General features: G+C 36.5%; 2 protein-coding genes across 3 annotated transcripts; both read left to right on the top strand.

Moving 5' to 3' along the window:
- Nucleotides 1–38: 38 nt before the first annotated feature.
- crbn (cereblon) lies at nt 39–6,271 on the top strand. Of its 2 annotated transcripts, none has more exons than XM_067458486.1 (11): nt 39–171; nt 697–806; nt 1,072–1,274; nt 1,429–1,587; nt 1,688–1,844; nt 3,315–3,377; nt 3,604–3,688; nt 3,779–3,894; nt 3,999–4,063; nt 4,773–4,904; nt 5,015–6,271. In XM_067458486.1, the coding sequence occupies exons 1-11, from the start codon at nt 99–101 to the stop codon at nt 5,190–5,192; spliced, it is 1,341 nt and encodes a 446-aa protein (XP_067314587.1). In that variant the 5' UTR covers nt 39–98; the 3' UTR covers nt 5,193–6,271. The 2 variants fall into 2 exon arrangements, with proteins under 2 accessions (XP_067314587.1, XP_067314588.1); XM_067458487.1 differs by having other exon boundaries at nt 59–171; nt 697–744.
- A 1,248-nt stretch (nt 6,272–7,519) lies between these two features.
- On the top strand, nt 7,520–11,235 carry vhl (von Hippel-Lindau tumor suppressor). Its single transcript, XM_067458485.1, has 3 exons — nt 7,520–7,960; nt 10,410–10,532; nt 10,741–11,235. The coding sequence occupies exons 1-3, from the start codon at nt 7,762–7,764 to the stop codon at nt 10,932–10,934; spliced, it is 516 nt and encodes a 171-aa protein (XP_067314586.1). The 5' UTR covers nt 7,520–7,761; the 3' UTR covers nt 10,935–11,235.
- The last annotated feature ends 297 nt before the right edge of the window (nt 11,236–11,532 follow it).

Below are 11,532 nucleotides of genomic sequence, written 5' to 3'. Positions count from 1 at the left end.
CACTAACATCCTCCAGTCACGCGAGGGCGCTGCGTTTTTGCTCGCTTGTCTCTTCGCTGTAGTGCTGCGCGTTGAGAGCGGATTGTAAACACACGGCTATGGCTGCTGAGAGGGGCGGAGGTGACAACAACGTTAACGACGAAATGGGGAACCAACTACAGCTCCTGCCAGGTACGTATTGCTGGTTGTTTCGTATTAATCACGGAGTTATAGCAGATTCGAAAGCATGCCATCTTAATGTCCTCCTCAAAACTTGCAGGGAGGTCTTTACAGACATTTCCATATCCGCAGCAGTCGCCGTGCATGACAGGTGACAGGTCTTCTTTACAAACTGAAAGTGTCTGCGACCCTGCGTACACATGTTCTTTAGAATACAGTCTTTGTTCTTGTTTGTCACATTTAGGAGCTGTAGCAAAAATGGATGCAACAACAACATTTTTAATTCTAGTTTTGTATGCAGATTTTGTTGTTCTATTGTGTTGTCAGCAGACAGTTGATATTATATTTATTGTATACTGCACCTAATTGAGACATTTGCTTCCTGATTGCTTAATAGTGGCTTCATGCATGCCTGTTATCCTCAATTCTCTATTGATTCTGTGTCGATGACAACATCAAAGTATAAGTAAAAATAGAGTAAATGATAAGAGAAATGATATTCTACTTCTAATCTTTTTTTCTTTCTTTTTTTTATAGAAAATGAAGAGGAAGAGGAGGATGTCATGGAGACTGAGGATCGAGATGGTGAGGATGCAGAAAAGCCAAGTATTATAAACTTTGACACGAGTCTGCCAACTTCACACGCTGTGAGTGTCATCAGTACTTTTAAACACTAGTCATGTGACCTGAGGCTTTATAAGGATAAAATCATGTTTAGAAATATAGCTCTTTTACTCATTTCAATTCATTAGCATGCGCATTAATATTCCCATAGTTTATGGTCGACTTTTTGCTGTTAAATAAATCTCGATCTATAGAAATAATGTAAATAAGTCATCAAGAGTCTTTTTCTTGTTGTTTTGTTGTTGTTGCATGTTTGTCTTCATTTGTGTGTGCATGTGCATTGTGAAGTATTTGGGCTCAGACATGGAGGAGTTTCACGGCCGTACCCTGCATGATGAGGACAGTGTGCAGAGTCTGCCGGTTCTTCCCCACGTCGCTCTCATTCTGATCCCAGGTCAGACGCTGCCGTTGCAGCTTTTTCGACCACAGGAGGTCAGCATGTTCCGCAACCTCATAAGCCAAGATCGCACATTTGCCGTGCTTGCACAAAGGTATTAACAGACACAAGGTGTAGAATAATAACTAGTCCACAATAATGATTACGTACCTTTGATTCCTCTTCAATTACATTATTCAAACAGGTTGCATTAGAGGGTTTATTTGTACATGTATGTCATAGTTTGACCTGGTTTCTATTTCTCTCAGTCCTGATGCGAGTGGAGCGGAGACAAAGGCAGAGTTTGGGACGACGGCAGAGATCTATGCATTTCGTGAGGAACAGGAGTATGGGATAGAGACAGTGAAGATCAAAGCTATTGGACGGCAACGCTTCAGAGTGCATGACATACGCACACAAGCAGATGGGTAGGGTTGCTTTCAGTGGGCACAATGCTATTTTTCATTGAATGCAGTAATGTAATTATATATATATTTTTAATTATTATTATATTTTTGTCTTTTGTAGGATTCGTCAAGCAAAAGTACAGATTTTACCGGAAAGGATTCTGCCAGACCCTTTATGTGCACTGCAATTCCTGCCTCACTTGCATACACACATTCTACACACCAAAAACTCACAAACATCAACACAGCAGGACCGATGCAGCCAGACCTATAGACAGGTAACTGACTTACAGGTAAACGCACATCGCTTTAGACCAGTGTTTCTCATCTATTAGGAGGCCCCTGTAAACATCCGAGGGGGTTGCAGGAATACATTTATAATTATTCTATAATTTTAACTAAAATTATTATTATAATATAAAAAAATCTAACTATTATTATTATTATTAATCTACTAAAAATCTAACTTAATTAAAATGCTAAAAAACATACACTCAAGATCAGAAATCCCCCCTCCCCTCAATAACTACTTTTTATACATACAGTTTTGTATGTACAAGGAGCCACCGTCATTGAGTCCATGTGAGATTACATGAAGAAACAGAAACAAATGAGACAGACTAAATCCAGGAAAACTGCGGCAAGACTTTTGAAGAAACCTGCCTGTAAAGCTACAGTGCTGTGAAAGGTTTAAGGCACTTGTGTAAAAATGCTTTTTATTTGATACTTTCAAATATAATGTTATAAATAGATTTTATTTATGAATTAACTTCTATTAACTAAAGGGTACCTTTTATGCCCTTTTTACAAAGATGTAAAATAATTATCTAATGTCCCCATAGTGTGTATATGAAGTTTTAGCTCAAAATACCCCACATATAATTTTTACACCGTTAAAATTAACACTTTTTGGGGGGTGAGCAAAAACGCTCTGGGGTCGAATCAATGGCGGACTATGTACATGTACAGCTCATTCAGGACGGGGTCTATCAACAGTCGTGGAAGGGGCCTGTGCAAAGTGAAGTCACTTTGCCCAGAATCTACGAACTTATGATTTATAGGGATAGCATTTTTTTTATTTTTTTTATCATTATAGGGTAGTTGTGTACACACTGCCAACGCACATTTATGTTCAAACTTTATGTAAAAGTGGATTTTGTGGATTTTGATCATAATAGGTGCCCTTTAATTAAATCAAGTAAATATTTGATTCGACCATCCTTTGTGTTTAAAACAGCTTTTGTCCAAGGTACACTTGTACAATGCACATATTTTTTCAGCTAGCTTTACAGGCAGGTTTCTCCAAGCATCTTGGAGACATTGCCACAGTTCTTCTGGATTTAGACTGTCTTAGTTTTTTTTTTCTTCAGAGTTTCTTCATGTAATCACAGGCAGACTCGATGATGTTGAGATCAGATCTCTGTTTGGATCACACCTGCTGTTGTCAGATTCCTTGTGCACACAAAAATCTTACTGGATCATTAATATTAATGGAAAAACTAATGTTTAGAAATGTAGACTGATATTTCCTACTGACACACTACAGCAAAATATAATAATAACTGGCTTAAAACCATTTTTTTCCCTTGTGAAATTACTAACGTGCCTAAGACTTTTGCATAGTACTGTGTATATATTAGATTTAATTGGACTAGTTATTCTACTTTATCATTGTTTTGCCATTTCTTCTGTATGTAACTATTATTTGCTTAATACATAATCTCCCTTTCACTTTCTTTCTTTCATAGAAGAAGCTCCGTTGTGCTGGTATGACCTCATGGCCTCCCTGGGTGTATGCTCTCTACGACTCAGTGAGTTTGATCTCTTATTAATAATTTGCATACACTATGCTTAAAAGTGTTTTTTTTCCATTTCACCTTTAGAAATGAACAGTACTCATTATTTAATTCTTGTAAATATAATTTAACTTTGTAAATACTGTTCCTTTTACTGATTGATTGTTTTTAAAATAAGCAATCAGCAAACCATCATCCGCATTTCCATAATATTAACAACATTGTATGTGTTTCTCTCCAGAAAACTCTCATGAGCAGAGTAAAGAAACAACTCCACGAATGGGATGAAAACCTCAACGACGAGTCCCTGCCTACAAATCCCACGGGTACACACCGAGTACAACCACAGTCAGCACACAGATACTTTCAGGCTCACACACACAGTCAGTAGTTAGACAGTGTCTCTCTCTCTGCAGATTTCTCATACAGGGTGGCCGCATGTCTACCAATAGACGATGCTCTACGACTGCAGCTGCTGAAGATTGGCAGTGCCATCCAGAGACTGCGTTGTGAGCTAGACATCATGGACAGGGTGTGTATGTGTATAGTTGCCTTTGTCTATAAATCTTCATGCGTTTTTCTGTTTGCCTTGTAATTTGTTTGAATAATATTTATATTCTTCTTGTCTCTTTACAGTGCACCTCTCTCTGCTGTAAACAGTGTCAGGATACAGAAATAACCAGCAAGAATGAGATCTTCAGGTCAGACAATGACTTACTCAAATACTGAGAACGGAATTTGACAATTTAGTCATATGGTTTATTGTTTAGCAATCGAGGAAAATTAAAGGGATATAGGGATAGATTACTAAAAAATATATTAGATCATTCAAGGCACCAAATCCCATCAAGCACCAATGAGGAAAAGAAAGCATAACAAAAGTTCCATGAAAGAGGTCATATGAATGATTCACCCATGCATATCTTTATTTTTTTTTAATTTAATTTTTTTATCTTCACTAGAACTTGATATTCATGTGAAAAAAACTTCTCTCTGGTATGTCGGACTTGTCCAATAATTTACTCTACTTAAACTCTGCACCTTACCTAAAATCAACTGCAAGCTCACAGTCAGATCTGCCTCCATCAAATCAAATACTGATGAATAGAACTAAGTCCTCTCCCTGCATTTTTATTGTTCAATAATCCGTTTCACTCAGATGTACATCACAACATGGAAAAAACAATGTGTCGCTACTTCTTTTTCATTGCAACTTCGATCCTCTTAAACCATATGAAAGCTTTAGTTGAGGAAAAGACCAAAGTTTAAGTCATAAAGTCTTTAAAAAATGTTTTATTTTTGTATAAACTGTAACTTGTGGCTAATGGAATGATGACAGACGTTACTACGATCTTCTCCGTTAAGATTGAAATGAAAACAGTTACTCATTCAACACTCCTCTGTCTTCAGTCTGTCTCTGTATGGGCCAATGGCAGCATATGTGAATCCACACGGTTATGTTCATGAGACACTTACAGTCTACAAGGCCAGCAACCTCAACTTGATTGGACGGCCTTCCACACTGCACAGTTGGTTTCCAGGGTAAGATTTAATGTTTGTTTTTTATGTTCAAAAATATTTATTTTAAATCTTAGTATCGATCCTAATAATTAGCCATTTTCATGTCAAATTTGATGTATTTCTTTGCTTAGGTATGCGTGGACAATTGCTCAGTGCAGAACCTGCGGCTCTCATATGGGCTGGAAGTTCTCAGCAGTAAAAAAGGATCTGAGTCCACCTCGGTTCTGGGGTTTGACTCGTTCTGCCCTGTTACCGACAATCCCACAAGGCGAAGAGGGTGCCGAGGGGTCACGGTTGCTGTGCCTGTGATGTGATCTGACAATTACTTGTGACCTTTAACCCTAAAGCCCACAAGCATATGCTCCCCAAGGGGTCTTCTCTATCACCCCAAAAACATGAGACCCCAATACCTCACCCAGAGAGAGAGAGAGAGAGCGAGTTTATATGTGTAGATGTGTGCATGAACAGGGAGAGGAAAGAAAAAGGGGACAGAGAAGCATAAGATACAGAAATGGAAAGAACAAAAGAATGCAAGTTGTTGCCTTCACACACCTTGTGCTGTATAAAATACAGCCTGAAACGTGCAATATCATGCTAGATGATCTCTTTAAGATTACAGTCTGTTGTAATGCACTTAATTTACAGTCTAAGCTGTCTTTTCTTCATTATTACTGATTCGATGACAGTTAGTGTTGCTCTTTAAGCAAGATCTTTGGATGTTTATGAAATAAGTGTGATCACATTTAGTCTGACAAAAAGTATTTCATGCCCACATTTACTGACATAATCAATCATCATGTACAATACCTCAAACAATTAAATGTTCTTGGACATCAAAGCTTCTACAAAAAGCAAGAACTAAACTTAAAATGAAATCAGTGTCCACACGCTATGTCTGATGTGCTTGCTTTGGGTACTTGGCAAACAACTTCTGGCTAAAATTGGCAGATGGTGAATGATAATATCAGGGAGTTACCCTTTATGTTATTTAGACTTGGTATCAAGAGCAATTCTCAAAAACTATTTTGTATTTCTATTCTTTGTTTGCTTTTTCTTTTTCTTTGTCATTTGTTTATTTGGATACCATTTAATTAAATGATGATATGATGTATATGTTGAGTTGAAAGCCAAAAACAGATGTATGTGTCCAGAACGGAAGTAGTGTGCGAGAAACTACAGTCTGCTCTGATAAACTTCCTAAAAATGTAAAGATTCTGTTCACGTGTTCTTTAAATGAAGTGCAAAATACACTCTTTATATAGATAATCGTCACATGTACATTCACAACTAGTTCCATACAAAAACACTCTGACTTGCATATCTGTAATGTTCAAGAGATACTGTTCAGTAATGAGAAATTCTCGCCAATAAACCGCTTCTGAAAAGTTGGTGTGTTTCATATTATATTTTGGTAACTACAATTTGTAGAACAGAGCCATAGTTTGATCACAGTTTAAAGAGATAACACATTTGTTGACAAACTTGGATAATGGATTAAAAGTAGAAAATTGCATTATTTTGATGGTATATATATATATATATATATATATATATATATATATATATATATATATATATATATATATATATATATATATATATATATATATTAGCCTTCTGCTTAAATAGTCTTCTTGAGGTCATGTGACAACAGTGAAGCATACAACTGTTGCTAATATTTCATATGCAACTTTTTTTTTTATAAGAGAAAGGACTAAACCATATATATATATATATATATATATATATATATATATATATATATATATATATATATATATATATATATATATATATATATACACACACACACACACACACACACACACAAACTAAAAAATGTACAAACCATTGATCCATTAATCAAAAACTGTATGTTCATTAAAAATATGACAAGTCTTTCATGCTTTTTTTATTGACAATGTTCTGCAGACATTTCTTCTTGTGTATATAACATTTCCACCAAGTAATAAAAAGTTGTACAATAAGAGTATTATTATTATTATTATTATTACTTTCATTTGAATAATACATACACATATCAAAATTATTCAATGTAAATATAACATTTGTTTTCCTTCTAATGAAATTTTCCACAACCACCCAAAAATCACGAGTATATACAATTACAAAAGATGGATAATAGATTGTTTTTCTATTGAATAAAAGTCAAATTAATCATTAATATCTAAATAAAACCTCTCTAACACATTTTTAAAAGTAACCTCTTAAATAATAGTTGTATGCTTCACAAATAGGCCTACATCAGTATTTCCAGTTTATATTTCTAAATACGCTGGTCCACAGTAAGCTTTTATGAGTAACTGTTTCACCTGTTCTAATATTCCTAATGTTTATTAGTAGGCTACAACTGTTTTTCAGTATAGAAACTCCTAGAAACATGCCTCAGAAAAATAACTTCACAAGCTCTTACAATGAAAATATAATGTTCGAAGCATCTGTTTCATAATGTCTACTATTTCATATCCTACTTCGTAAAAGAAAATTAAGTATACAGTATACTGTAATAATAAATTCATATTTCATTTCGAGCATTATGTTTCATGCCTTATGGTTTCATTTCCGAGCAAACCACTAGATGGAGGCGTAGCGTTGTTATGCTCTCGCGCGCTGTCTTCTTCGTTGGTTCTCACGCACACAACAAACAGAAGTGTGTCTGACAGTCACGTACACGTTTTATCTTAAAATCAGATTCCCGATGGACTGAGCCGACAAAGTGAACTTTATCGTTTCTAGTTAGTGTATTTATTTGTTTGCTTAGCCTTGAAGAGATAACTAGTAACGTTACTCTTGTACTCTGGAGTAGCGAAGCTGCTATTTGTATAGCGTTGTTTGTGTTGGTGCCGTCCTGTCTTTCATGATGCCTCAGGAATCTCAGGAGGGACAGCAACCTCTGCCGCTGGTCCGATCTTTGGTTAGCCGGATACCGGCTTACGTGTTGTTCTGTAACAATAGCGCGCGCGTCGTGAAGCCTCTCTGGATCAATTTCCGCGGGGAGCCGCAGCCATACGTAAATATACAGCCGTACACCGGTCGAAGAATGACAACTTATGTGGGTACGTCAAATTATCGTTGAATTATGTTCTAAATAATTTTGTCAATTTACAATGAGGCGTTCAGCTCGTATTTGTTAGTGATTCGAAACCATTGACACTATTAGACATTTTGCAAGTGGTGCTCATGCAGAGCCAGTGGGTGGAGCTTGGCGTCCTGGACATATTGGGATTCCCTATCTCGGGGCCAGCTTTAGGCATGGGCACTTGGGCAGAGGTAGTCTGCCTTGCTGCATTGCCCAGACAATCAGAATTTAGGAACTGATAGTGTTAATTTGTTTTTACGATTTCTGCATTGAAAAAACAATTTGCCCCAAACAAACAAAAATTGCAGCAATTTGCAGGATTTTTTACTTTGTTTAAAAAAAAAAAAACGTATTAACTAAAGTAATGGCGCGACTCTTTATGGGCTACTACTCACACGCTCCAGTCTGTAGCAGAAAAGCAGAGGCTGCAGTCACACGAGCGAAACGAGCAGAAATATTTGCTGCACTCCGTAACCTTTTGCGCTCTAGCGGTAAATAAACAGAACTCCATGCGTCTTGCACATCTTGCAGAAGAACATTGGAGCCGGACCTACTTCTATCTGTCTACGGCGAGTCAGGGACTGTGCTCCTCCGCAACAGTTCCTAACAGTCGGTTCTGAAATAGGCCCAATAAACACTTTATACTGTATGCTATATTATAAATGCAGCATAATAATTTAGTTTTAAGACCAAAACACAGTTTGGAAAAAGGAATCTTGTTGTATATTCTCATTATATAATTTTAGTAAACGTTGAACACAAAAAAAGTTACAAATATTAATATACAGCTCTGATTTGACTTTTGATTCATGGCAATTTGAAATTAGCCATAAAACTATAACTATAAGTTGCTAATTTAAGAACATGCAATAAATGCACAGGCAGAGTTATAACATAATGTAGCTAAGTGTTTAAAAAAATGCATAAGTTCAGTTGAAACCTCGCCCTCTTTGGCTTGTGCTGTTAACTGAATGTACGAACAGCACTGAAATAAGAATGAGCTCTGTTTATCTTTAAAGGGGTGGTTCCGTGTTTTTTTTCTAGGCTTGATTCTGTTTATGGGGCGCAGTATAGCATGTCTTAATACTTCTTTTTTTTTTAAACGCTGTATTTTCTTAAATTTTACCTTTATTCCACCCTGCTGTCTCCACTGTCCTTTGAACAGCTCGTTTGCTTCCTGCTTCTATGAAGCCCATCCCTCTGAAAAACGCAATGGTCTTAAATTGGTTAGATGGCCAAATGTAGTTTCATGTATTTTTATTGGCTGAAGTGCCAAGCACAGGTTGTCCGGAAACGCCACGCCCCTTACCATTACGGGCAGAAATCACATCTGCAGTGACCATAGACCGTAAAAAATATAAATGACTCGACATCATCCGTTTCCACTTGCCATATTTGAAGCTTTCAGGTGGCCTGCACGGTGCTGACATCTTGGGACCGAGTCTGCGCAGTAGAGATTTCGGGCCAGGAGTTGCGCAGTAGAGAGCAGATCAAAAGCCCGATCAAAAGTCAATCTCAGCTGTCAATCATGACGTCACCACCAACTTTCAGCGATGTAACTTTGCAGATACTGTTTATGCTCAAGCAGCAACATTCAAACTAACTAAAGTAAAAAAAAAAAAAAAGTGAAATCGCATGCAACCACCCCTTTAAATCAGTTTAGGGCCATTCACACGATGCGTTTTTGCGGTTGCAGGATGCAGGTCTAGAGACACGTTTAAAAAAAAAAAAGTTATTTAAACACGGCACTCAAGTTAATAAAGCCAGGTCATGCAACACTATGCTGCAAAACTATGAAGATATCTATCTATCTATCTATCTATCTATCTATCTATCTATCTATCTATCTATCTATCTATCTATCTATCTATCTATCTATCTATCTATCTATCTATCTATCTATCTATCTATCTATCTATCTATCTATCTATCTATCTATCTATCTATCTAAACTTGTCGTTCGTTCATTTGGTTGTATTTTTTAAACTCCATTGTTGATTCGAATAGCAAACAACTCTTACTGCATGCACCGCAACAGACTTTTAAAAATGGTGGTTGAAATAAAAGGCTGTGTAAACTTAACCAATCATCATGTTCAGCACCTAAGTCCCATCCCTGAAAGTTCCTGCACTTTGAAAAAGTACTACCTGGCAGGCAGGGACTTTTTGAGAAGGAAATTTTTCTGAAAACACAGAACTTCATTTAGACCCTGATCCCAACGGTCAAAACACTTAGGACAACCCCAAAGTCCCTAGTTCCTGGGAAAAGATCCTGCAGTGGAAACAACCTTTGATTTTTTTTACTTATTCGTGGCAATAAAATGAGTAATCTCAAAGATCACTGTGTCATTGTGTCCCTAAAGGGTTAGGTAGTGCAATGATCTGTTTGAATGAGAATTTCTTATACTGTATTTCTGTTTCCATCAGGACATCCATGGATGTTTCGGGATGCAGAGACTGACGATCCAATGGTAGTCAATAATAAAGAGATGTACTTGCCAGCCGCTGCTGAAAATGGACATGTCTCAATTGCCAACATCACATTACCTGGTATATATATTTCACTGGCTTTTGTTTTTTGTTACCAATTCACTTTTTCTAAAATTAGAAATATTACACTAATATTGAGTAACTGTGATAACTGTATTTTTAGGCATGGCATAAATAACAACACTTCACATTTTCATTATAAAAGAAAAAAAAGTGCACAATTATAGGATCATTAATCAGACTGTGAATCTGACATCTTGTTTACCAGTGTTGACCTTGCGAGATCGCTGTTTGCAAGTTGTGAGGCGGTTGGTATGCAGAGAAGATATCAGTCGGCTGGAGATCGCCCGCTGCCTACAAGATGATCTTGCTCAGAGACCCAGCATTCACAACGATTTACAACGCATTAGCCAGCTAGTGGAACAGAAGTTACTGGAGAACAGAGAACAGCAAAACAGATGAAAATATGAACATTATCTTAAGCTTGAATGAGGTCATATGTACTGAGCAGACCTGTGCACCAGCACCATATAAAACGGACAATGTAGTGTGGCAGTGTAAAATACACACCTGAGATCAGGAGGAATATTCTTTAAAGCAACTGGATGCTTTAAACATGTATCAAACAATGCATTCAGGTCCTTCAGGCTTTAGTGAGCGACACTGACTTGTGAGTCCACAGAAAGAACTTTAGAAAATGCAGATTTTGTGTGATTGTCTGTGTAGTAGACCTTGTAATAGCCAGGGGGTGCATTATTTCTTTTTTTTTTTTTTTTTTTTTTTTACAGTTTTCTGTATACTTTTACAAATAACTTTATATTTGGAAAAATGTTCTTTGTAAAATATATATATATATATATTCATAATTTTATCAAATGGTCTAATTAAATCTAACAACTATTGCCTCGAGTCAGCATTCACTATCTATCTATCTATCTATCTATCTATCTATCTATCTATCTATCTATCTATCTATCTATCTATCTATCTATCTATCTAACTATCTATCTATCTATCTATCTATCTATCTATCTATCTATCTATCTATCTATCTATCTAT

Source organism: Pseudorasbora parva, chromosome 12 (assembly GCF_024679245.1).
Source record: "Pseudorasbora parva isolate DD20220531a chromosome 12, ASM2467924v1, whole genome shotgun sequence".
In the NCBI taxonomy this organism is placed as follows: domain Eukaryota; kingdom Metazoa; phylum Chordata; class Actinopteri; order Cypriniformes; family Gobionidae; genus Pseudorasbora; species Pseudorasbora parva.
The sequence above is the reverse complement of the archived record's forward strand: the minus strand, read 5'-3'. Positions and strand labels throughout refer to the sequence as shown.

Excerpts from the sequence above, each read along its gene's own strand:
- vhl (XM_067458485.1), top strand. The coding sequence starts at position 7,762 with ATGATGCCTCAGGAATCTCAGGAGGGACAGCAACCTCTGCCGCTGGTC. Across the intron at positions 7,961-10,409 it reads AAGAATGACAACTTATGTGG|GACATCCATGGATGTTTCGG; the intron begins GTACGTCAAATT and ends TGTTTCCATCAG. Across the intron at positions 10,533-10,740 it reads TGCCAACATCACATTACCTG|TGTTGACCTTGCGAGATCGC; the intron begins GTATATATATTT and ends CTTGTTTACCAG.
- crbn (XM_067458486.1), top strand. The coding sequence starts at position 99 with ATGGCTGCTGAGAGGGGCGGAGGTGACAACAACGTTAACGACGAAATG. Across the intron at positions 172-696 it reads CCAACTACAGCTCCTGCCAG|AAAATGAAGAGGAAGAGGAG; the intron begins GTACGTATTGCT and ends TTTTTTTTATAG. Across the intron at positions 3,895-3,998 it reads AGCTAGACATCATGGACAGG|TGCACCTCTCTCTGCTGTAA; the intron begins GTGTGTATGTGT and ends GTCTCTTTACAG.